We start from the raw sequence: 27,900 nt of genomic DNA, 5'->3' as shown, positions 1-27,900 counted from the left end.
GGTACAACTGACTGTAGCACAGCCCGTCCGACCATCGCGTCCTCTCTGGTCTGATGATGGATCGCGTAGTGGGCTGTGAACGTATGCACGGACGACCAAGTGGCCGCCTTACAGATCTCCTGGATAGGGACCTGCGCCAAGAAGGCCGTTGAGGACGCTTGGGCCCTAGTCGAGTGGGCCCGGATCTCTGGGGCCGGAACATTGGCGAGCTCATAACACGTGCGTATACAATGCACAATCCATGCCGACAAGCGCTGTGTCGAGATAGGCAAGCCTTTCATACGTTCCGCAATGGCAATGAACAGCTGAGGTGTTCTGCGGAACGACCTGGTCCGTTCCAGGTAGAATGCCAATGCCCTTCGAACATCAAGGGTATGCAGGCTGCGGTGATGAGGGTCCGTATGGGGTTTAGGGAAGAACACCGGTAGACAAATGTCCTGTCCCATGTGAAACTGCGATACCACTTTCAGAAGGAATTTGGGGTGCGGCCTCAGTTGCACCTTATCCTTATGAAAAACTGTATAAGGGGGTTCTGAAGTGAGGGCCCTCAATTCCGATACCCTCCTGGCCGATGTGATGGCCACGAGAAACGCCACCTTCCACGAGAGGTGCATGAGGGAGCAAGTGGCTAGGGGTTCAAAGGGGGGTCCCATGAGCTTTGTTAGGACTAGGTTCAAACTCCACGCAGGGACAGGCGGCCGCGAGTAGGGAAACACCCTCTCCAGCCCCTTGAGGAATCGGGCCACTGTGGGGTTGGAGAACACTGACACTCCCAACTCTCCCGGATGGAAAGCCAAAATGGCGGCTAAATGCACTCTAATCGAGGCGGGCGCAAGCCCTTGATGCTTGAGGTGCAGTAAGTAGTCCAGGATCGATGGAACTGAGGCCTGTAAAGGCTGTATGTTCTGAGGCTGTGAGATGTAGCGAAGACAGGTTCGGGTGGAGCAGGCGACCCTTGTCTTGTGTGACTAGGTCGCGATGGAGGGGGAGGGTGATCGGGTCATGAACCAATGCTGGCGTGGCCAGGCCGGGGCGATGAGTATAACTGTCGCCCTGTCCCTGCGGGTCTTGAGGAGGACCTTGTGTATGAGCGGGAACGGAGGGAAGGCATACCTCAGGCTCCCTCCCCATGGGATCGTGAAGGCATCTGCTAATGCACCACCGGAGCGAGCCCAACACCTGACCTGGGATCGTCACCACTCGATCCAATGGGTCTCTGTTGGGGCGGTACGTTTGGGCAAACCACAACTGCAAAGGCCGGAGCCTTAGGCGGGCATGTCTGACCACATGTGTACAAGCTGCCATATGTCCCAGGAGCTGCATGCAACACCTTGCCGTTGTCGTGGGGAATTTTTGGACTGAGCTTACGGCCCTCTGAATTGTCAGGAACCGTGACTCTGGGAGGCTTGCCCGCGCGGTCACCGAGTCCAGGGTCGCACCTATGAAGTCCAGCCTCTGTGTGGGGACTAACGTGGACTTGGGCACATTGACCCGGAGGCCGAGTCTGTCGAACATCTGCAAGGCCAGCGTCACGTGAGATCGGACCTCGGCCTCCGACCTGCCCGCGAGAAGCCAGTCATCCAAGTACGGGAACACACGCATCTTTCTCTTCCGAAGGAAGGCTGCTACCACGGACATGCATTTCGTGAATACTCGTTGTGCTGATGCCAGGCCAAAAGGCAGGATCGTAAATTGGAAATGGCGCTGGTTGATAATGAAGCGCAGGAACCGCCTGTGGGCCGGATTGATAGCGATGTGAAAGTAGGCATCTTTCATATCGAGGGCAGTGTACCAATCCCCCGGATCCAGGGATGGGATAATAGTTCCAAGGGAGACCATACGGAAGCGCGCTCTGATCAGAAACTTGTTTAGGTCGCGCAGGTCCAAGGTAGGACGGAGGCCCCCTTTTGCCTTGGGAATCAGGAAGTATCTGGAGTAGAATCCTTTTCCCCTTAGGTCCGGTGGGACCTCTTCCACTGCTCCTGCTGCGAGAAGGGTCTGTACCTCCTGCATGAGAAGTTGCTCGTGAGAGGGGTCCCTGAAGAGGGACGGGGAAGGGGGATGGCAGGGAGGGGGCGAGGAAAACTGGAGGGTATAGCCCGCCTTCACTGTGCTCAGGACCCAGCGGTCTGATGTTATGCGCAACCATGCCCGGTAGAAATGGGACAGGCGGTCCTTGAAACTTGGAGGAGGATCCGGTATGGAATGTGGTACGCTATCCTCGGGCGTAGCTTCAAAAGCCTGGTTTGTTCCCTGGCTGCGGCTTGCCCTGGCCGTGACCTTGGCCCTGGTTAGGCGTATTGTTACGTCTCCGCCTGTTATCCCTGCCACGACGACGGTACGGTTCGTGCCGAGGGCGAGGGTGGTACTGCCTCTGTGGTGGCTGAGGTTTAAAGGGCTTGCGCTGTGTCACCGGGGTATGCATACCCAACGACTTAAGGGTTGCTCGCGAGTCCTTAAGGCTATGTAGCCTGGCGTCCGTTTGGTCGGAGAACAAGCCCGAACCTTCAAACGGGAGGTCCTGCAGTGTGGTCTGCACCTCTGGCGGAAGGCCTGAAGCCTGTAACCATGCCGAACGCCTCATCACTACCCCGACACGATTGTTCTAGCCGCTGCGTCGGCTGAGTCAAGGGAGGCCTGCAATGAGGTCTTGGCCACCGCCATCCCCTCGTCCACCAGGGCCGTGAACTCAGGATGCACGTCAGGTGGTAGGGAGTCCTTAAACTTGGAGACTGATTCCCAAGAGTTAAAATTGTGTCTATTTAGAATCGCCTGCTGATTAGCGATCCTCAGCTGAAGGCCCCCAGATGAATAGACTTTCCTCCCGAACAAGTCTAATCGCTTAGCTTCCTTGCCCTTGGGCGCAGGAGCTTGCTGGCCATGACGCTCTCGCTCGTTGACCGCCGAGACCACCAGCGAACAAGGAGACGGGTGTAAAAAGAGGAAGTAAAATCCTCTAGATGGGGCGAAGTATTTCCTCTCCACGCCTCTTGCACTGGTGCACTGGAGGCCGGCGTTTGCCACACCGTCTTATAGTTGGACTGGACTGTCTGTATAATCGGGAGAGCGACTCTGGAGGGCCCATCCGGGCTCAGGATATCGACCATGGGGTCCTCCTGTTCTACAGTCTCCTCCGCTTGCAAGCCCAGATTGAGGGCTACCCGACGAAGCAGGTCTTGGTGCGCCCAATAGTCAATCGGGGGAGGGCCAGACACCGTCGTGCCCGCTACTGCCTCGTCCGGCGAGGAGGAAGAGGTCGGGGCCTTCTGCCCATCCTCATCTTCCTGCAACCCGGCATCGACCGGTTGCTCCTCTGGGGCCTGACCCACAGTATGGGACTGGGACGGCACCGTGTTCGGTGCCGAGTCCACTCCCTCCCGCTCCTGCGGTCTAGAGACCGTTGCCTCCTTATGCGATGGCGGGCGGTACCGCGGGGAGCGGGATCGGTATCCTGATGGCCCGGATCTCGAGGTCCTAGATGGGGGCCCTTGCTGGTGGTAGGCCCAGGGTGTCCAGAATAGCCATTGGCTCGGTTGGCCCCACTGGGGATGGCCACAGGCTTCGTAGTCCCTGCTAGCCTGCGCCCTATGGGCATACCCGCCGTACCGGCCCGAGTCAGTCTCCGAGAACACGGACGGTGACCTGGAAGGCCATGGCGGAGCCGTAGGACGGTGCCGGTCCGGGTTTGGGGAGTAGCGCCTCTGCGACCAGGACCTGGAGCAGCGTCTCGCCGACCTGGACCTGGATCGGTACCGGTGATCGCGGAACCGGGAACGACTACGGCTGGTCGGCCTCGGGTAACGTACCGCCGACGCCTCGTGGTGCCAACTCGTGCTTGGTTGCTGAGTCGGTGCTGACCGCTTGTTGAAGCCCGACTGCTGCGGTCCTTTCTGCGCCGAGGGCAACCGGGAGTCCGCCGAGGCGGAGCTCGACCGGGACCGGTGCCCTGAACGGTGCCGAGACGGCAACTGTGATGGGCGCACCATCGCCGGCTTGCCTCTGTGTGGCAGCTTCGGCGGAGCGTCCTCAGTACGTGTAGGGGCCTCAATGGACAATGCAATGAGGTCCTTAGCTGCCTCAAATGTGTCCGGAGTGGAGGGCTGTTCCAAGAGCTCCTCCAGCCCTTCATCCTCACTCGACGCGCCTATCCCAGGGCTCGACGGGCCTTTCGGCGCCGGAGCCACTACCGGGGTCTGTGCCGGGGCCGTGCCGGCTTTAGGCGCACTCGAGGTCTTCACCGGCGCCGCCCTCTTATGCGGGGAGCATCCTCGGGCCTTGGGTTGGCCCTTCGATTTTGCCGGCGAAGACGACCGGTGTCGTACATGCCCCCGTTGGGTCGGTGCCGTGGGCTTCGGGTGACCCGCCGGCGCCGGTTCCCGCACTGACGCCGGGGCGCTCCGCACTGAGGCAGACGGTGCCGCCAAAGTGGAGGGCTGCAACACCGTCTCCATGAGCAGCTGCTTGAGGCGAAAGTCTCTTTCTTTCTTAGTTCTGGGCTTAAAGGCCTTGCAGATCTTGCAGCGCTCTTTCTGCTGAGCTTCCCCCAGGCAGCGGAGACACGAGTCGTGGGGGTCGCTCAATGGCATAGGCTTGCGGCACGTGGCACAAGCCTTGAAGCCTTGGGCGTGCGGCATGCCCCGCCGCCCAGGGCCGGTGCCGGGGTTGACCAAGCAACCACAGCAGGAACTTTAAGTACCTAATGAGCTGTTAACTACTAAGCTCAACACTACTACAAAATAACTGATAACTGTTTGCTAAATAACACTAATGACTATGCTAAGGGACACTCTCAGACGAGAGACAGAGTTGTTCCAACGCCGCCATGGACGGTAAGAAGGAACTGGAGGGGTCGGGTCGGCAGGGATATATATACCCTGGAGCGGGGCACCGCTCTGGCGGGAAGGAGGGGGCCCTGCCGGCCCGACGGGAGCCGCTAAGGGAAAAAGTTTCCGACGTCCGTGCACGCGGCGCGCGTACACCTAATGTGTAATGGACGTGAACAATCACTCGAAGAAGAACCACAGGGCTGAGGAAGGCTGAATGTTAACCAGGTAAATCCTGGGACTACTGGGTCCAGTTCCTACTTGAGATCTTAACTGGGAGAAGAGTTTGGGGCCTGGAAGCCAGAAGGCTGAGCTCCAGACAGGTAAAACCAGAGAGGCTTTGAATTGGGACCTAGTTCTGGGGAAAAGTGCTGCAGGCTCTCTACTTAAAGGGAGAGTGCGACTGAATTGGAGTTATGGCCTGGAGGGCCAGTATCTAAGGACTCAAAACATTTCCACCCAGGGTCCCATTTATTACCTGTGCCCTGAGAGTTAAGGGGCCCTCAGAAATTGTTAGCCGTATACTAAAGAGTGACCTCTGGCCATGAGGGGGTGCACAGGAGGCAGCCAACCCTTTTCCAGAATGCTACAGTATTAAACATGGACAGACACTACAATATTCTCTCTGATTCAGCATACAAATTAAAGTAAACATTTGCAATTTGTTACATTCCATAACCCATTATTTGCTTCTATACCTACTAATAAATGCAGCAAAACCTCTACAACTTTCTGCATCATTAGGCAACCTCCTAAGGGATTATCCCAAATGTACAGAATACAGTTTTGCTTTATTACAAAACCACATCTTTTAAGCAAATGATATTTGTTGCTCCCTAATAGGCAGCTATTACTATATTCTTAAGCAAAACATAAATATTTTAGGGTACACACGAGTAAAACTAATCTATGAGGTTTCATGCAGATATTTGAATATATAAATATCAATACTACCTATTCCATTACTTCTAAGTTTCAAATGGGGAAAGAAAGCAACACTGAAACCCATCTTCCCACATTTTCTAAAATGGAATTCAGTACTGTAGATAACAATACTTTTCAAAGATACTGCAGGGGCTACCCCCTCTTGTTTTCACAGTTATTTTTTGTATGCATTTAGTTCCACATCAACAAATTAATTTGAGTTATACAATGTTATCCTGACTCATTTTGAAATTAAGGACAGAAAAACAAACAAACAGAGAGGGGCTTGAACCCATACATTATGAGTGGGATGGTTAAAATAACTCAATGTTGACCTACCTCTGCTCCCATTTACTTCATTGGGAGCACAGTTAGGCCAGCACTGAGTTCCTGGATCTGGATCTGAGCTTCCTTGTTCTCCTTCATCTCTAAATATTGAATTCTCCTATGATATATGTCCATTGTTTTTTCTGACTCTGTATTCAGTATTATGAATATTATCTTTATAATTAATATTCCTAAGTATACATATTAGATCGGGGTCGGCAACGTTTGGCATGTGGCTCGCCAGGGTAAGCACCCTGGCGCGCCGGGCCAGTTTATTTACCTGCTGACGTGGCAGGTTCGGCTGATCGCGGCCCCCACTCACCGCGGTTCACCGTCCCGGGCCAATGGGGTTGGCGAGCAGCGGCGCGGGTGAGGGATGCGCTGGCCACGGCTTCCCGCCGCCCCCATTGGCCCGGGACAGCGAACCGCGACCAGTTGGGGCCGCGATGAGCCGAACCTGCCACGTCATCAGGTAAATAAACTGGCCCGGCGCGCCAGGGTGCTTACCCTTGTGAGACGAGTGCCAAACGTTGCCGACCCCTGTATTAGATATACTTACAAAGTTTAAATGAAGTGGAAAAATGTGAAATATAAAATGCATAAACCCTTTTGTCACTACTATATTGATAAAAAACAAACATACAAGTTGCACTTTTTTTTACTTGTGCTATAACAAAAATTAGTAATAAATATTTGTAAAGGATAATGAACCCTAAATTGTTCCTTTTCAAAAGTGCACCTTACCTTTTTTACTAGAAGTGATTTGTTTATTAACTGACTCTCTACCAAAAAAAAAAAAAATAAAAAGGTAGAACATATCCACAATTTTCTCCAGAGATTTTATTGCTAAGCAGTTTCGCAAGTGTATGGAAATGAGAATTCAGTTGAAATTACCTTAATAACCAAATCAAATTTCTGGTGCAAATCCCTGTTTATTGGCTTTAGGAGACTGAGTACAGCTGTTGTAAGATTCATACAGAAGTATTGTGGATAATCCTCAGGAGTCCCTGCAAAAAGATATTGAGGTTTGAAAACATAATTGAGAGAAATAAGTACTGTGTGTAACAGCTTTATTTAAACAGTATATTTACTTCACTCATTAACCAACAACGGAATAAAATCAAATTCAATTAGTAAAGGGGTAAAAAAAATGCAGTATATAAGAAAGAAAGAACAGACCTTGCACAAAACTAATAAAAATAAAATAATTTCTTTTGTAACTTTCAAAAGTTGAAAAACAGCTGTTTTCACAATTTTTAAATAAATTTGAGGATTTATAGTCAGTGTTCATGAAAGAGCATCTAATAGCACTGGTTAGAATAAAGCTTACAGAAGGCAATTATTGACCATGTCACTAAAACATCATCACTTATGACCTTGAACATTCCTTTTGTTCCCTTTATGAAAGGAGACTACCACGTGTGCCAAATGGTGTGTCTGATTGTGTCACTGAGATCTGTGCAAAAAAGGAATACATGGACTTCATTCCTGTGCATGGAAAGAGGTCTCAGTAAAGTTCAAGGCAGCATTCCCTCCACATTCCCTCAGGTTTTGCATAGGTCCTCTTATACTGGTTGGTATCACCACAGGAAGGCTTGGACCACAGAAGAACAAGCAGGGCAAGTCCAGAGTGGCAGATGTACATTTTTTCCTCCTGCCCCCCATCAGAATTCTCTGTGGACATGTATACAGCCAAAAGCTGTTTACATTTCCATACCCCACTCGCAGGACGAGGATTCCCCTTAAGGGGGAGAAGGGGCACTAGTGTAGCAGTCAACTGCAGAAACCTTGAGAGCATAACTCTGTTGAAGCTGTGCTCCAGAGAATAAGGAACTCAGAGCCACTGTGAAGGCACAGGACTTCCATGCAGATAGTCCGAGCTTTCCGTTCATCTCATATTAAACCCCATTTTCCAAAGGTATGACACAGAAATCTCCTTTTTAGCCACCTCCCAGAGGTTTTCCCTGGCCAAGTCCTATGACTGTTTGAGATGAGAACAACTATTCACCTGTGAGTCAGTTGAGAGCAAACATATTTGTTTCACTTGTGGTGGACATAACAGATTTTAGCCCAGTTCCTAAGAGATAACCCTTACACCTAAACAAATATTTCAGTTTACTACTGAATAACAAAGTTTGAATATTGCACTCCATTATTTTATTTACTGAACACTATCAATATACTTAGTACTGTACAAAACAGAGTGAAGAGTCACTTGAAAGAGTGATTTTCCATTTTTAAAAAAGTATTTTAGAATGGTGGGATCAGATAAACAAAAGAAGAAAATATCTCACTGCTGGTCTCAGTAAACAACTATTAAGTGATAGGTTAGGCCCATTGTGCAAAGATTTACACATGTACTGAACTTTATGCACTGTAAGAAGTCCCATTAACTTCAATGGGACTACTCAAATGCATAAAGGTAACTATGTGCTGGTCTGTAAATTTGTGCAGAGACAATATAATGGAGTCATTTTCTACTTACAGAGTTTTTGCTTTTAAGATTTAGAAAAAACAAGAGAAGAGGTATGCAGAGGTGAAAAGGGTGAGGTAAAAAAGGTAGTACTTGAATTACAGCTTTGGCAGAATACAAAGACAGCACTTTTTACCACAGATTACCAAATACTCCAGAAAGGTTCATTATGGGAGTACTGCATTTATTGCTGAAGGGATTAACAACAAAATTATTGGTAATGTTTGCCTCTGTTAAGTGGCACTGTACAGACCATACACAGTTGTGATCTACAGGCTTTATTGTATAGGAAATTATGTTTCTCCAAAAGCTAAAACGTATTGTAGAACTAGAATTTTGCAGGAGCCCTGGGCTCCATTATGGAAATTCTACCCTTTTAAGAGCCTTGCCACCGGGAGTGAAAGCTATCAACTCTGACAGTGTCTAAAGCAACTCGATGTGTGAGCTAATATCTACCCTGATCATCTTTGTTATAGCATATTGAAAAAGCAATATCTTGTACTGAATAGGCACTTTCATCTATGTCAAAAAGAGAGAGAGAGAGTATGTGTGAAGAGCATGAATGCTGTATTCTACTTTATAGAAGTATCCAGAAAAATCAGCTGCTCCCAATGCTGGTAACAAAACTACAAAAAACATTGAATGGAAAAGAGGTGTACACAAGAGTTAAATGTTTAATTCATAGGAGATCGATATAATATATGTAAAATATTATACACATACCTGTGTACACATATATAACACTCACCCACAAACAAAACAAGCACTGATATAATACATTATAAAGATTTTATTAGTTCGACATGGCCATAGTACTCAAGAGTGGTGAGGCAACAAATACCTTATACTGGTCATTTTAAACAAGTGATGATAAAAACTTCACACCACACTATCATGCATTGTATCTTGTAAATATTACATATATCAGTTACTTGAGAGTGTATATATATATATAATTTTAAGTATCTAAAATATTTCTATTTATAGTATTCATAAATGGATTATTGATTGGATCCCTCTGTGAAAGGTGTGGCGGCGCTCTTTAATAATTGTTATCACTGTATCTGTATTTGTCCCTAGTATGGTATTTCTGTACCATATATGGAAATAGCTATTTCATCCTAGAGGTGTATCTGGAGAACAAAGGCTGCGAGAAGATCAGAGCCAGCCTTAAGGACACTAGCCCAGTCTCCAGCACAGCCCCAAACTCTTTACAACAGGAGAAGTCAGGGCATCCATACAAATGAGAAAGAACAAGACTGGAAGAGAAACAGACAGAGGCTCACAGACACACAGGAGGATGTATTTTCAACCCTCTCTCTGAGCAGTTCAACCACTTGGGGACTGGATCTCCAGGTCACAGCCCCCATAACCCAACCATGTCCCTTTGGACACAGAAATAGCACTTTAAAAAAAAACTATTAGTTATTCATTCACCCAACATTATAAAGCACCTGGAGCAAAGAGTAAAAATAATAAAGGCTTATGTTTTGAATATATGAATATTTCCTCTTACCAAACCCTTACGTTTTCCTTGAATGCTTTGGTACATTTCATATAGTCTAATTACCTCCATCCCTGTGCTGGGAGAAGCAGACTGTCCTGCTAGCAGCATGCTCCCTCTGTCTCTGTGGGTCTTCTTGCTTCCCTGACAGTACCTAGTTATGCTCCGGCCATTCACACTTAATCCCCTCCCTTTTCTAGGACTGGGGTCTTATTCTAGTTTAGGATCCTCCTTTGAGCCTAGGCTTAACCTCGGGAAGAGTACATCATTTTCAGCTGGAGGGGAGCCAAGAAAGGTGTATCCCAGAATAAACAGCTCTCCCATTGTTTCCTTAGGGACTCTTATCCGTGTGATTATGTTGCTTCTCCTGCTTGGTTCCTTTAGAACCCTTTTGATATTAAGCAACCAATCACCCTCCCTCCCCCAGGCACACACCAAATTAATAAAAAATAAAATATTTCCAATTTGTCACACAAGCCTTGTATAAAGGTCAAGTTTATAAACCTAAGCCATTTTCTGTTTTAAAAATAATGTCTAAAGTTAAGCTCCTATACCGATATTTAAACATCTACAAATAATAGCCTGATTTTCAGAAGTGCTGAACCTCCAGCAGGTCTGGGTGCTCAGCAGATAATAACTGATAGGTTGCTCTAGGCATAGGTGGCAGAATGTTGGGTTTGAAGCTTAGTCTGAGGAAAGAAGATGAATAGAGGAAGCAAAGGGATTGAATGCAGAACGCAAAAGTGTCCCTGAGGGAAAACAAGACCAAAGATATATGATAGAATGGGAGGAAAATTATGTTGGACACGGTAAGTAAAGATGAGGAGCTTGAACTTGATGCAGCAATATACAGGAAGCCAATGGAGACAGAGTGATATGGACAGATTGGTGGAAGAGGACTTTAATAGAGATATTTTGAATAGACTGGAGGAGGAAGGGATAGGAGAGACAGTGAGGTCCTACAACAGAAGATTACAGGAATCAAGATGTGAGATAACCAATGGTTTCCGCAGTGGTTGCTGCAATGGGGACAGTAAAGAGAGGCTGAATTTTGGAGGAATTAAACGGGAAGAAGCAAGGAAGGACTTAGAGAGCAACTAGCTATATGGAGAAGGAGAAAGAAGGGCTTTTGCCAGATCTTGAGATTTTATTGTAAGTCTTGTGACATTTGTTGTATTTTTCTAAAAACTCCATCTACTGGAAGGAACAAACTGCATGAAAATCTCAGCAGGTTTCTAGATCCTATGATTGTGGAGGAAAGCTAAAAATCAAGAAGCAACTGCACTATAATGGCTCAGAAACCAGAAGAGAACATTTTTTTTAATCATAATTTTAAAGCCAGTGTTATGACTTTTTTAGGGCTTGATTTATGATATTGGAATGCTTGGATTTGGCAATACTGAAGAAGAGTCTACAATTTTATAAAATACATATTTATAAAATTATCAATGGGGAAGAAATACCTATGATCTTGGTTCTCCTCTCATTTACACTGGAGTAATAGTAGTATAGTCAGGGGCACTAGCTTGGTATAAAGGTTGTGTAAGTGAGGATAATCTGATTGTTTACACCACCGGTGGAGATTTATTATAATGTATATGTTTCTCTAGGTGAAGACAGACTGTACAAAAATTAATTTTCATTTATGATGCATGTAAATTATGAGTCCTTTTGGACAGTCGTGAAAGTAGTGTTTAACCTGATGATGGGCATTGCCCTTGAGCATCCCCTCGTGTCCTGTTGGTTTGCTGCCCTTCTGCCCCCTCTCTCCAGCTCTCCTCCTGGACGGACCTAGCTTGTACTTTAAACAGTCATTCTGCCTTGCTTTAGTGCAGGAGCCTTCCAGCTCTCCTGCAGCTGGATTGTACATTAGGTCAGCTCCAGGGACTCAACCAGCTTCTCCTCCTGCTGACCCCTCTCCCCCAGTCAGTCTCTTTACCTTTATACTTGGGAGACTTCAGCAGTCCAACCTCCTCCTGGTGGTATCCATCTGCTATGAGGGAGAAGGCAGCATATATGGTGGTCCCCTTCCCAAAGCTCATCCCAATTAGCTGGAAGAGAGGGGAGCCTTTTCTCATATACTCTGCAAGGCTCCTGGTCCTGGGCCATTAAAGAAACAGAAACACTTTTTCTCCCCAAAACACTACTTATTCCTAGAACCACTTCCCTCTCTAGTCTTCTGTCTCCTAGTTCCTAGGTCCTTGCATACATGAAACCTCCCAAAATCTTAAAGGGACCATACCAGGGGACAATGTTCACTGATCCCTAGGCTCTACTATGCTTAAGAGGGCAGACTACCCCCATCAAAATCCTATGCAGGCTTTATTTGAAATTCTTATATACTACATGAATACTTCAAAAATATTTTCATTATTGACATGTGTGGATGTGCAGTTAGTATGTCATGTGGTATATAGAGAAACTAAGGGTATATATAGAGAGAGAAACTAAGAATTCTTCAATAATAATTTAAATTATGTAAATGCATTGGGCAGGAGTAAGATTATTCCTTAGCTACACACAGTTTGGGTCAGTGGGTATATGTAGACCTATCATCTCTACTGAAATATGGTTCGATTCCTGAAAGTCAATTAATGTAAAAGTTAATATATGAAAAATGTTTCCAAGTGTCAGGTTTTCAAATGTCAGGATACCAGATGCTATGCAATCAGAAATCAAGTATTACAGTGCTATACTGTGGAGTTTAGTTCTGTAGACTTTAGCCTTTACCCTAGGGTGAGTCAGCTAGTTTGATTTAAAAGCACCCTTAAATTCTGCTCAAAAGCTTGTGTGTGGGACTGAGAAGCGATTTGGGAGCAACACCCAAGTAAGAGCCCAGGTTAAATCTGTAGTAAAAACATACTGTAAAGCAAGAGGACTTAAGAATCACATGCTTCTCTGAGAGAAAAATTATCTCCTAATAACACTTAGTTCTAACTGGAAAATTAGGTGATTTTTTATTTGAACACAGTAACTTGCATAATGGTCAGGGCGACCTAACTGCATACTTTAACTCAACCTGTCATGGTACAAATGTAGGACTGTAACTCAATAGCCACAAGAAAAAAATGTAGGAAACTTATAAAATGTTCAATTATTATCTAATTAGTAAAAAATAGCATATTCTCTCACTTTGTAATTCAGCACTTCTAGTTTAAGTAATTTATAAAACTAAAGTGAAATTTTACAATGTTTATGTGGGAGTTGTACATTTTGGTTTACAGTGGGGGAAATCCCATGTGTTGAGAAACAGCTGAAAGGAAGGACCAACAGATAATTCATTTCAATTATATGTTTGAAATACTTCTCCAAAAACTTAGCATAACAACCTGCATTCTCATATATCTTACTAAATTCGCTGAATAATCCACTTCCATTCCTTTCCAGGTGAAGGCTCTCAAATTCACCAGTGTGTATCATTGTGCTTCTTGTGAAGTTATTTAAAATACCCAGTAGCAGAGTTTGCAAGCTATAAAGTGCATACCAGCAAAAGAAAAGGCACATTTAAGACCTAAAAAGGTTCCTTTTTGAAGACAAAAGCAAAAATAAAGACTACTACTAAAATTACTGTTTAATTCCCCCCCCCCCTTAGAGACTCAAAATAGGGTCTACTTTTGTGTGCTTTATTATGTTCCAGTGGTAAGCTATCTTCCCATAACAAGTTTGAATTTTAAAACTGCACCACCCTCACCCTTCTCTCTTCCCCTAAAGAAACCCAGTCACCTGATGGTTATAAAAGCAAATTGCATGGGACACCTCTGTTTCTGTGAACACTATAATCTCTCAGTTTCCAAGAAGGTGGATCAAAGGAATCTCACAGAGGGGAGTATGTCCTTGGACTTTGTATGTTGTGGGGAGGGCAAGTTTGGCTGGGGATGGTCAATCAGTGCTTTAGCTCTTTTTTCTATCAGCCCATAGAAAAATTGGGGAAACTTGTTCCTATCTGTCCAAAAGGGAGAGGGAGAGTGTTAAATGGCACAGTCCGATGAAGTAGGCTGTAGCCCATGAAAGCTTATGCTCAAATAAATTTGTTAGGGTACGTCTTCACTTACCGGAGGGTCCGGCGGCAGGCAATCGATGTTCTGGGATCGATTTATCGCGTCTGGTTAAGACGCGATAAATCGATCCCGGATCGATCCCGGAAGTGCTCGCCGTCGACGCCGGGACTCCAGCTCGGCGAGAGGAGTACGCGGCATCGACGGGGGAGCCTCCCTGCCGCGTCTGGACCTGCGGTAAGTTCGGACTAAGGTACTTCTAATTCAGCTACGTTATTAACGTAGCTGAATTTGCGTACCTTAGTCCGAAGTGGGGTGTTAGTGGGGACCAGGCCTTAGTCTCTAAGGTGCCACAAGTACTCCTGTTCTTTTTGCGGATACAGACTAACACGGCTGCTACTCTGAAACCTGTCAAATGGCACAGTGTAAGTCCCCCACAATAAAGAAAGAGGGGGTGTCTCCATGAACTCCTTCTTGAAGAGACTATGGACAATGAAGACAATCTGATGCAAGAGAGGAAAAGGGGCAGGCTACAACCTTAAAAACAACAAAATAAAGAGTAGGTGGACGACACCAAGACACCAAATTTCTCTGAGCAGAAAAGTTCAGATTTAGCTTTTAGAAGGAAACTTACCCTAGTTGCCATCCCCTGACAATTTTTACACTACACTACAAAGTTTTGTAAACTATTCTCCCTATTTGAAACAGTTATGCTGGCAAAAAAACCAGCTGCAGGGTTGCTGGAACAATTTGTATAGTGGGGGTGCTGAGAGCCATTGAACCAAACTATGAATTCTGTATATGATGGAAACCACTTCTAGCCAGGAGGTGCAGCAGCACCCCCCAGCACCCCTAGTTCCTGCACCTATGCCCCAATGTGGACATAGTTATGCAGAAATCAAAGTACTTTTATGGGCCTATCTAAAGTCATTCAAGGAAGCAGTGTTATTACGCCGACAAAACTCCTGTCGGAATAAGCTTCATCAACAATATGGGACTCTGTCAGTATATCTGTACCAGCAAAGCATTTGTAATGTAGACAAAGACTTAATATGTGTTTGTGCCTGTCAGTAAGAGCCAAGGATTATTATTATTATCTTCCCTAGCTATTCCTCAACAGAATTGGAACATAGTCTAACTGAGGGTGTGGATAAGCATCTTCCATATTTTCCTTCCTTGACTGCTTCCTTATTTTTACTGGATGAGGCAGAAGATTCTCAATCTAATCTAAATAAATAACAATATAGTTAACAGTCCAAAATGGAATAAAATACCAGAACTGCAATAAAAATGTTGTTGAATAGAACAATGATATCTACCAACTACAACATGAATCTTTTATTATGTTTCAGCTTTCCCAGTTAGTCTTTCTCTGCCTGATCCTAATACCACGACTGACTATGAATGATAGCAAGATTAGCAGATACCAACCAAGTAGGATGGAATAGAGGATGCGTGGTCGATCGGAAGGAGGCTGGATGTTTTTGTCCTGATCTATAGCTTCTATTGGTGGAGTGACATTGATGGGGTTCACTCGTGTCTGAAATGAAAATTAGGGAAATTAGAGCTGATAAATTACAAAGTCTGTTTGTTTGCAGTTCTTCAGATTTAGTACAAAATCATTTTGCTACAGTGGATATTTACTTGAATGCCAAAGAAATAATGTGCATGCATGTAAATATATAATGCAATAATAAGGACACATCTTTTGTGAAATGTAAAATTAACTATGCAAAACTAAAAACTTCAAGGGTGAAAAATTTGGAACACAGAACATATGTCTCTATTGTTTTTCTTTAAAGAAACCATATTATCTTAAAAATAATATATCCTGATAAAGTCCCCAATTCTGCAAATATGTATATACTTAACTTTACTACTGTGAGTAGTTCCATTGATATGGGATTACCCATAGTAATCAAGTTAAGCACATATGTAAGTGTTTGCAGGACCAAAGTCAAAAAGAATACCTTCATCAATATCATGTCAGATATTAATTAGCTTCTAAATTATTGCTGTTGAATACATTAATACTTCAAAATATGCAGACAATTAATACAAACTCATTTTGTGAATCATTATGAATTCAAATGCCAACAATAATATATGTGCCCCAAACAAAATTCAAACCAATGCTTAGGTACTATGATGGGTGCATTTGAAATATTTCTGACAGACAGATATTTCCTTGTAATAAAATACTTTATATTATCTAGACACACAGTGGCCTAGTGAACTGACCACAGGAGTGGAATGTAGGCACTCCTGAGTTCCACTCCTGGGTCTGACAATGTGTTATTCAACCTTCGTTAACTCTGTTTCCTCAACTGTAAAATGTGAACAGTAATATTTAGTTATACCAGAGAATTAGTCTCAAGATTAGATAAAGACTTCAGTGCTTAAAATGGCAAAAACGTAATACAGTAAAAATCTAGCTGGGTCATTGAGGGGAGCACTTTTAGCACCTGTTCCATCACGTGAGCTACTTCTCTCTACTTCCTGGACACCACAATCAGCTTCAACAATGGAACTCTACAGACAACCACATACAAGAAACTCACGGATAGGGTGACCCGACAGCAAGTGTGAAAAATCAGGACGGGGGTAGGGGGTAATAGGAGCCTATATAAGAAAAAGACCCCAAAATCAGGACTGTCCCTATAAAATCAGGACATCTGGTCACCCTAGTCACGGATCACGACACCTAAATTCATAGATCCTATGCACCCCAAACACACCAAGAAATCTTATCTAGAGCCAGGCCCTCAGATACCACAGAATATGTTCCAAAGACAAAGTCTGAGATATAAACCTTAACACATTTAAAACCACCTTTACCAAACAAGGGCACTCCACCAGAGAAGTAGATCGCATCATGTAATGGGCCACCCAAACATACAAGAGAACATTCCTCAATAATGAAATAAAAGCCCCTCTGACACACCTGTAATTGTTACCTACCACTCCACACTGGAACCCATAAAAGGTATCATCAAGCAACTACAATCCATATTCGATGGGGACCCCATCCTGAAAGAAATCTTTCCTTAACCTCCACTTCTGCCCCCCAACCCTTCCAAGCACATCATCAGAAGTAAATTCCCCACAGACCAGGACACACCAACTCAAAGCAGCACCAGACCCTTGCCAAAACAACAGATGCAAAACCTGCAGACATATCTCCATTGCAACGATGTTCAACACCCCCTTACAACACATTTTTTAAGATCCATGGATCCTACATATGCCAATCACATGTGGTGTACTTCATCCAGTGCATTAAATGCCTCAATAACAACTCTGTGGGTGAAACCAGAAAATCACTATGCTCTCAAATGAACTCTCACAGGAAAATGATAAAAGACAAAAACACCACATCACCTGTGGGAGAACACTTCTCACAAAGTGAAAAGAACAAGGAGGACTTGTGGCACCTATAAGACTAATAAATTTATTTAAGCATAAGCTTTCGTGGGCAAAAGCCCACTTCATCAGATGCATACAGTGGAAAATACAATAGGAAGATATATATAGATATATATATGAACATGAAAAACTTCAAGAATTATAACATTCAAAAGCCAGTTGGCTTTTGAGTTCCTGAGTTCACTTGGAGAACACTTCAACCTCCCTGGTCACTCAATTACAGACCTAAAAGTCACAATTATCCAACAAAAAAACTTCAAAAACAGACTCCAACGAGAAACTGCAGAACTACAATTAATTTGCAAACTGGAAACCATTAAATTAGGCTTGAATAAAGACTGGGAATGGATGAGTCATTACACAAACTAAAAACTATTTCCCCATGTTAATTTCCCCCCTACTGTTACTCACACCTTCTTGCAACTGTTCGAAATGGGCCATCCTGATTATCACTACAAAAGTTTTTTTCTCCTGCTGATAATAGTACACGTTAATCAATTAGTCTCATTAGAGCTGGTAAGGCAACACCCATTTTTTCATGTGCTCTGTATATATATCTATCTTCCTACTGTATTTTCCACTGCATGCATCTGATGAAGTGGGCTTTAGCCCACAAAAGCTTATGCTTAAATAAATGTATTAGTCTCTAAGGTGCCACAAGTCCTCCTCGTTCTTTTTGCTGATAGCATGGCTACCAGTCTGAAACCTTTCACGAAGTGATCACTCTGTATCTGACCTCTCAGTTCTCATCCTCAAAGGAAACCCTGCACAACACTCTCAAAATACAAGCCTGGGATCCTGAATTCATTACTCTGTTAGGCACCAAAAACCATGGACTGAACAGAGACACTGGAATTATAGCTTGTCACAACAACCAACAATCCACTATCCCCATATATTTGTCCTTTGCCTGCAGAGGTGTTAACAGGCCACTCTATCTTGAATGGTCCCTTACAATATGTGCTAACTACTTATGCTAAACAATCTTTTCCACCTTGCATAGACTCATAGACTTTAAAATCAGAAAGGATCATTATGATCATTTAGCGTCTGACCTGCAAGTTGCAGGACACAGAACCTCACCGACTCATTCCTGTAACAGACCCCCAAACCTCTGGCTGAGTTACTGAAGTCCTAAAATCATGACTTAAAGACTTCAAGTTACAGAAAATCCACCATTTGCACTGGTTTAAACCCGCAAGTGACCCATACACCATGATGCAGAGGAAGGCAAAAAAACTCGAGTCTCTGGCAATCTGACACAGAGGAAAATTCCTTCCCAACCCAAAATACGGTGATCAGTTATACCCTGAGCATGTGGGCAAGACCTACCATCCAGACATCTGGGAAAGAATTTTCTGTAGTAACTCAGAGCCCTCCCCATCTACTGTTCTATCACCAGCCATTAGAGATATTTGCTGCCAGCATTCGCAGATCAGATATTTGCTGCTAGCAGTTGCATTTTGCTGGGACGCTGGGAGTTCCCCAGCATGAAGAGCAGCTCTATGTGGCTCGAAAGCTTGTCTCTCTCACTAACAGAATTTGGTCCAATAAAAGATATTTCCTCACCCACCTTTTCTCTATAATAACCTGGGACCAACACGGCTACAACTACACTGATCCCAGATTATGACTTGCTCCCCCTCATCCTCACTTACTTTTTTTTAGACCATTTGACAGCAATAGCAACAGCAGATATGGGGTGGGGGCAGTGAAAGAGAGAGGCGTGTCGCTAACTTTTTTTGGGAAGCAGAAATTGCATCTTTGCTAGAGATGAACCTCTTAAGGCTGCTGTACCTCACTCATGAATAACGACGTGAGCATTCCCATTGATTTCAGTGGAACTAATCATTTGCTTAAGTGTTTGCAGATTCAAGCCTATGTTATGCTGTTAACTTGTTTCAATTAAAAAATAGAAGTCATTGTTTCCATAGCAAGCAAAGAAAACCGGAATGAATATGTTTCAGTGACATATGGGACTGTACCTGCACTAACTTTTCTCCAACCTAAATTCCCACTGAATTTCAACTGAATACAATATTCTTAATTTCCTGTGTTAACCTGTTGTGTATCTTTATTGAGCATGGCATTCCAGCTGAGAAAAGAACTGGGAATACTGTACAAAGATGGCTTTAAGCCTGTGACACATAGTTAAGTTGCATATGGTTCCCTCTCATTCTACTTACTGTCACTATAAATTACTTACTGGTTGCTCTGATATTAAATTGACAAGGTTCTATAGCTGTCTCTTAGTATCAAAAAGATGGTAAGGACCACTCTGCCTGTATAAATAGATCATAATAAAGCACTTTGAAATTCATCAAGATGAAGGCTCTATAACCATTTAAGACATCATTATAGATAATTCAGTAATATACTTAAGTTTGCCTGACAGTTTCCATTATAAGACACTGTTTTCAGTTGCCTAAAACTTTGCCAAACTTTAACCATGCAGTGTGAAATTTTCTATGCCTTAGCACCTGCCTCAGGCTTCTCGCCCCCCAAAAATGTGCCACCAGTTGCTGTCCCGGCCAGTCAGGGTAAGCAGCTGGCACGCCGGGACACTTTGTTTACTTAGGTTTACCTCCATGCCTGCGGACACAAGGTAAACAAACAATCTTGGCCCGCCAGCGGCTTATCCTGATGGCCCGGGAGCCAATGTTTGCTGACCCCTAAATTATAGGGTCAGCTTATGAACGGGTCATAAAAATTTTCCATTTTTACTTATCCATCTTGGGGGGGGGGGGGTCAGCTTATAAACGAACCGGCTTATGATCGAGTATATACAGTACATTGTTTTTCCCATGTTAAATAAATCTTTTCATTGTTTCTGAGATGCATAGATTTTAAAGCCAAAAGGGACCATTAGGATCATCTAGTTGGACATCCAGATAAGACAAGTTAAAGAACCGCACACACTAATTTCTGCATCAAGTAGAGATAGAAGCTAATTCTCCAGGACAGCACTCAACTACCTAAACTACAAGACCACAAGACCATTCTTCTCCTGCAATCCCCTGCCTCATTCGTTATACATCTTCCATCTTCTGCAACAAATGAGGAAGGGGATCCTACAGACAACAGCTACATTAACTACACATCCCAGACTCAAGTATGATCCTGTTTTTAACATTGCTATTGTCGTTGGAGAGAGTGAAACTATTTTTTATTAGACTTTTAGATTTTTTCCCATATTTTATACACATAAAGTCTTCAGTGCATAAAGACTTCCCCATACAGGTTAGGTAAGTTAGTGTGAGCTCTCACGGTGCATTACCTGTGCATACTACATTTGTGATGGTTAGAATGACATCTTATTTTAGATAGTTAACATTATTTGAATAGAAATCCTTGGCCTGTATTTACATAATCTCTAATTTTCTTCTTTTATGCAGCATCTGTTCTTTGCTCTAGTAATTTATATAACCCCAAAGCATCATGCTACAAATAATCTAGTATTCCAAGAAAGTTTTACAAGATCCTGCCAAACCTTAAACAACTTCTGAAACATTCAGGGTCACAGCCTGAATAAACTATTTGAAGATTTTCGTGTTTTCGTTGTTGAAATTCAGTTATTAAAAAAATACATTGCTTTCACATAAAGAAACCTTTTAATCAACTGCTCTTCAGAGGGTAGTCATCCAAAAAGGTCATCCTTTCAAGGAAAGTCCTAATTGTTTGCTAGCTACAAGGACAAACACTGGGAAACTTTCCCTGTGCTGTTTGCCAATATACAGAATTTTCATACAAACTCATTGAATACACAGCCTTAAAGAAAACAAGCACACTCAATAAGACTAAGTTGTTTATCAGTGTCAAAACAATTACACTTAATTCCTTAAACAATAAAGAGTATGTATCCTAAATAAATAAATAAATAAATAGAAAGAAAGAAAGAAAGCTGGCCTACTTCTTTTAAGCTCTGCTGTACTATGTAAGATTTAAGTGAAATGTGGGTTTCCTTAAAATTCTTATTGTGAATGAAGAGGAAAGTTAACAAGTCACAAAATGATGGACATTAGCTTTATGTCCTCTGTTTATTATGCATGCAGTCTGGCTGGCAGGGACAGTATTTTATTAAAAGTTATACTATAAAATCCAAATTTGCAATATATGGCTACTTGCTTACAGAGAACAAGTTTCTTTCAGAGCTACTATATGAAAAAACATATCAAGAGAACAAAAGACAGAGGAACAGAATGTCCCTGTCCCTTGTGCAGTGAGCAGGAACAAGAAGCACAGAGTCTGGTCCATCCCTGAACCCATGAGGGCTCACATCATCCCAAAGGGCCGAGGAAGGAAAGAGTAGGCTGAGCTCATCCTACGAGAAGGCTTCCACGCTTCCTTGTGTGCACAAGGGAATCTGGAAGGGATTGTGCATCAAAGAGGTACATAACCCTTCATAAACTCCCTCTGGGGCAATATGACTTCATATTCACACCATCCCCTAATGTGCCTTAATTTGACACTTTAGTTGATAGCTAAAGTGGTAGTTTAAACTCACAAGGTTAAGCGTTTTAGTTAATCACACACACACAACAATACTTATTCAAACCTGATCTAATCCCTCAAGTCTACATAATTGGGTTGGAAATCAAACAAAAATAGGCATTTCTGCAAGATTTTTGCTAGTTTGTGTTTTCAGATCAGTTGCAAATGCTAGAAGAAAAGCTTCCCACACAATAGGCCAGATCCTGGCCCATTGCTCTGTCCCCTTTGTGCTTCTCCTGCACTGCAAGGTCAGACTGTCCAAACATGTACATTGGTGCTTACCCTGATGTGGGTACACACCAAGGTAAAATGGATGCAGTGTTCTTTAGCAATCTCTGGGCAAGAGAAAGAAGGGAAAAGATGCAGGAATGGTTTAAAAGGCAGGCAGATGAGGAAGGGAAGATAGAAATTGGCATGAAGACATTTTAGCATTTCGGATTCTCATCCCAGCCAGAATATAGAATGAATATATATGCCTGAACATACAGTAATAATGAATGGCAAAGGTTAACCTATTTTTTTCAAACTTAAAGCAATATTTACTTTTTGATTGACACAACCCTAATTGAATACAATATTCAACATTTGAAAAGGACTGCATGTGTGAAACTCACAGTCACCAAATTTAGCATCATTGAACATAATTAAAATGCAATAATAAAAGGCAAAATTATTTATTAATGCTGAAGTTCATATTTCCTAAGGATTTTATAATTGGAGTGTGTATAGGTGTTATGTGTGTGTTTTTTGTTTTTTTTTAAATTGTACTAAAAAATGTTAACGTGCACCTAGAGATTAGATTTGTCATCATAAAGACAAACTGGAATTAAGGCATATATTTTTAATGGTAAGAGTAATTAACCATTAAAACAATTTACCAAGTGCCATGGTAGATTCTCCACCCCTGACCATTTTTAATTCCAGATTGGATGTTTTTTATAAAAGATCTGCTCCAGGAATTATTTTGGGGAAGTTCTATGGCCTGTGTTATATGGGAGGTCAGTAGATAATCACAATTGTCCCTTCTGGCTTTAAAGTCTATAAATCTATTACTTAAAATATGATAATCCATTAAAAATCCCTAATTTAAAAAGTAAAGCTCATTTGATTAAAAACTGAAAGTAAAACTGAGTTACTTGTCCTTTCTTATTGTAGTCATCATGATTTACACTTAGTTTATGCTTACTTATTTAAATGGGCAATATTTTCAGCTCTAAACTCCCCCTTACTGGTTACTCTCATCCAAAGATCCTAGGTATATCCTATCTCATGTTCCACATCTGAAGTTGCCTTCAAACCTTAGGAATTTTTGCATTGTTTTTCTCTTTCTTTGGTAGCAGTCCTTCAATGGAACTTCATAAGATATTAGGAACAGTGACTTTGAGCTTAAATCTCTAGGAAAAGACTCCCTCAGTGTCAGTGTGTGTGTGTGTTTTTTGAGAATAGTCACACACACACACACACACAAAAAAAACCAGCTGATAAAACTTTGATTTCTGCTGAGAATAACTAGACATGGAGAAGGAAGACAAAAACAGCTCTTTCCAATCTTAAGGAATGAGCTCCTTCCTTCACATGCAAATTTTGGACCTGATTCTCCTCTTAGGTCATGTCTACACAGTAAAAACCGTGCACAGGCTAGCTTACCCAAGTGAGGCATCAGCATGGGTAGTGTAAACATAGCATAGACCCTGGGCACATACTCGCCTCATTAGCCTGCTCTGAAGCCCACACTCAGCTATTTTCACTGCTATTGTTACCTTCACTAGTTGGATTCAAGTTAGCTCAGGTAGGCTAAACCAGCCACAGTTTTTTCTAGGTAGACTAGAACTGCATGACATTTTCCTGATGAATAGTTTATTTGATGAAAAATGTAGTTTTGACTGACATAAAGCTATCTGCAAATTTAAGACAAATAATTTCAGCCATTCATAAAACAGCAAGGAGGAGGAGGAGGAAGGGTGATGCTACTGCCACTTTTCATACCTTTATAACCTTTAGCCCAGTGATTAGGGCCCTTCCCTGGAATGTGCGAGACCCAGGTTTGAATCCTCTTTTTTTATGCTTTAAAATGTCCAATTTCAGATTAAGTTCAAGATGAACTGATTTCCCCCCCAATTTTTCAGAACTTCCACCAACTGAAAAATTAGCTATTTGCCCAGCTCTAGTGTAGTCATATCCTTACTTCCAGCAGCGTACAGTGTACCTCATATAAAGTCAATGGAATGAAACCATTACGTGGTAAATTAAAGGATAATTGTGCTGTATATATATGACCTTACAGTAATTTCCCCAGAATACAGTAATTTTATGCATTACCAAAGTAGGAAATATGTTAATAGCAGCCATTATATGACTTTTAAATCTCCCAAGCCTCCAGTATGTAATTCAGTATCCTAACTTATCTCAGAATCTATCACTCTATGCATTGCCTATTTGCTACTTGATAATTACGTTTAAAAAAATCAAACAACAACAACTTATCCACCAGTATCTGACAGTAGCAGTGTCCAGTGATTTAATGGCTATTTAAAGTCTGCTGGACTGTCTGCATCACATACAAAGTTATATTGAATGAAAGGAAGAGAACAAGGCATTGTTAGTGGAAATCACACATTCTCATCTCGTATCAGACTAAGAAAGCTCCAAGTTCCCAGAGGCTTTTTAAACTGCACAGTCTGTTTTATGTTTGTTTCTATAAACCAAACTGCATTTGCTAGCAGAAAGAAAGAAAAATTAACAACACACATTTCCCCTGAAAGGTATGAACTATTATTTCACACTCTTTCTCCTCTCTTTCCCCACCTCATAACCTTTTTCTTTCTCCTTTTGTGAATATTGGGAATTCTGCACGCCAGAGACTAAAAAGTGAAAAGTCAGTTAATTTACAGAATAATTGGGCATTCTGTATTCAGTCCACAAAACCCCAAAGAAAGATGAATCTTGGACAGAAAACACTAGTGAAGGCTGATAACATCTGAAAATATGTAGATAAGAAACTACTCAGTGCCTGTTGAGTCTATCTGTGCCCTTATATTGTACTCTCGCCACATTATCTGATTACCATAGGGTAGAAGTGTGCAAAATATTTGCTACAGCCCTCAAACACACTCAAACATTGCCTAAGATTGAGGCCTAATATGTTCTATAAACATAATAGAAAAATATTCATGCCGTATTAACCATGACCCCTATATAAACATCCTCTCCAGCTAACTAACTTGTTTACTTCATCAATCCTTTGTTTTTTCCCAACAATTACCTCAGGAATTTCCATTTTATCTTTAGGTTTGGAGAGGTTTCGAGGGTCAAGGGGCTGGATAGATAGGAAGAGAGCATCTTGCTGGGGAAGAAGGGGCCATGTTCCATTTAGAAGTTGCAGCTTCTAAATCTGAAACATACAAGCAAACCAGCAGGGGTTGGTTCACTTCCAACAGCTGCAAAATGAAATGTGGAGTTTGATTCACTAATGGTATCACAAACCAAGCCCAGCAAAGTTTCATTCAGGTCTCTTGTCCAAGAATGTTCATCACAGTGTTGGATGAAAATATGGTTTACTTTATTTAGGTCTTTTAAATTTAATGTAAGTTGGCAAATGATGATTTAGGCCCAGCCCAAAGGTCTAAATCCTGACATGCACAGAAGGAACGGCCATATCTCAATCACCTCAGAAATAAAATAGCAAGGGGTAAATGTATAAGGAGAAAGACAGACAGAAAATACAATATGGATTATCCAACACACTTTCCCGGCTATGTTTTTTATCTTTGTAACTAAACCAAAATTCAGAAGCAGCAAGTACCCCAAATAACTGGGGAGGCTGCAGGTAGCAATCTCCTCCCCAGCAGATCGATTACATATTCAAAAAGAAACATTGGTTGGAGGCATCAGAGAGAAGTGTAAAGAAAAAGTGCCCCCAGAATGAAAAATTTTGATGCTTTACAGAAAAGGCAAACTGGGAGAAAACAGAGTCTAGCTCTTTCTGATCCTTTCATTGTTCTCTCCTAGTCTCAACCTCTTCCCTGCCAACCTAGCTCTACTATACCACATGCCTCCACTGCCAATTCACTCATATCCTCACTCACTAACTGACTACATTCCCCCTATACTCAAGCCTCCCAATCCAACCCGTCCTCCTCTCAGTTCAGAACCTTTGTTTCTCTTCACCCTCACCTGTTACAGCTTTCCCCCACAAGTCACTCTACCCTTTAACTTTGCTTTGAACCCTAGATTAGAATCTCCCTCAACTACCACTCCCTCAAATCTGGTTCCTCCCTTCCTTAGATAAAAATTCCTTGCACCCTCAAAACAGGGCAGTTTCACTGCAGAATGCATGCTACATCGAAAAGTCCTACCCAGGGCCGGCTCTAACTTTTTTGCTGCCCCAGGCAAAAACAGAAGAGCACCACCCCGCCGTACCCCCCCCCCGCGAGCGTCACAAAAATCCCTGCCCCCCGGAGCACCACACTACCTGAAGCCCCGCCCCCCCCAAGCGCTGCGCCGCCCGAAGCCAGCGCCCCCCCGAGCACCACGCCGCCTGAAGCCCTGCACCCCCCGAGCACCGCCTGAAGCCCCCGCCCCCCCTCCGAGCACCACGCCGCCCGAAGCTCCCGCCCTCCCTCCGAGCGCTGCCCGAAGCCCCCACCCCCCCCCGAGCACCGCGCCGCCGAATCCAAATAAATAAATAAATAAATAAAAGATCGAGCGCCGCCCTGCCCCAAGGTGCCGCCCCAAGCACATGCTTGGTCGGCTGGTGCCTGGAGTCGGCCCTGGTCCTACCCTCGATATTGGGAGGGGGCAGGATTTCAGCCCATGGAGCTACCTTTTCCAGATAGGGGAATGCTATCTTGAGAATTATTGACAAGGCTCTATTTTGCTTAATTTACAACAGTACCAACGTCAATGTCTACATAGTTGCTGGCTAATAATTTTTTTTCACTTTCCATTTTGCTGAAGCCCATAGAGAGATAACAGAAGGAGGAATGTAACCCAATACTACATATATGCCTGTATATACAGTCATTACAGTTGCTAATACAGAGAAGCCAACAACACTAAAGGACAAATTCAGTTACCACAGTGATAGGCATTATAAGAGATAGAATGAGCATTACTCCATGAACTTGAAACTTATTGCACCTGCTAACACCAGGAGTGAATTTGGGCCTACATATGCTTATGATCACCCACACAAAATACTGCAATAACCAGGCCCGGTGTTGCTTAGCTTTGAAAATTAGTCAAGATCAAATCTATTCAGATCAGTAATACCATCTGTTTTCAAGCACCCAGCTGCTGCCCTTTCGGTTACAGCTTAGTCAAATTACTCTAATTAATTCCATGCTGTACTTATTCATAGGTATTATCATGAAAAATGAAAAATGTGTTGATCAGTATTTGCTCTGAGTTACATGTCTGAAATCTTTAGATAATACTATGGGTGGATAGTAACTGCTCCATAGTTAAGGCTGAAAACAGCTCACAGTTATCAGCAATATTTTCAACTTCCATCACCTCCTCCAAAAGAAACCCATTTTTCAGAAATGTCATATGCCACATTGATTTGCAGGGAACTTTTTTTTCTGGAAAGTTTTCAGGGAAAATTAAACAGAGTTTTGAAGGTATTGTGATCTGATTATTTCCTGATCTTTATTTTTCTAATACTTTTTTTTTGGCTCATTATACAGCCTCTCTAAAATATCAGTCTAGGAAATTAATTTTGTTGTTGTTGTTGGCCTTCTTGAGGACTAGTGCCTTTTCCTATCTTTGGGAAAGTTAGCTGGTGAATTAAAAATACATAAACATTTATTTTTGAATGAATAAAATGGATTATTTAAATTGTTGACATGAGAAACATTCATTATGACCTAGATTGTTGATTGTTCCTATGTAGCAATGAAGACCGTACTTGTACCTGGGGGGAGGGGGCGGGCTGAA

The 27,900-nt window shown here is 43.0% G+C and overlaps 1 protein-coding gene across 1 annotated transcript in view; it reads right to left on the bottom strand.

Moving 5' to 3' along the window:
• Nucleotides 1–27,900, bottom strand: part of PCDH15 (protocadherin related 15) — a 1,464,924-nt gene that overhangs the window by 379,878 nt on the left and 1,057,146 nt on the right. Inside the window, exons 11-12 of the mRNA XM_054035363.1 lie at nucleotides 15,478–15,586; nucleotides 6,969–7,081 (exon numbers count right to left, since the gene is read on the bottom strand). Of these exons, the coding sequence (XP_053891338.1) occupies nucleotides 6,969–7,081; nucleotides 15,478–15,586 (222 nt within the window). The remainder of the gene's footprint in view (nucleotides 1–6,968; nucleotides 7,082–15,477; nucleotides 15,587–27,900) is intronic.

Source organism: Malaclemys terrapin, chromosome 7 (genome assembly GCF_027887155.1).
Source record: "Malaclemys terrapin pileata isolate rMalTer1 chromosome 7, rMalTer1.hap1, whole genome shotgun sequence".
In the NCBI taxonomy this organism is placed as follows: Eukaryota; Metazoa; Chordata; order Testudines; family Emydidae; genus Malaclemys; species Malaclemys terrapin.
Note: the sequence above shows the minus strand (reverse complement) of the source record. Positions and strands in the feature narration are given on the sequence as shown.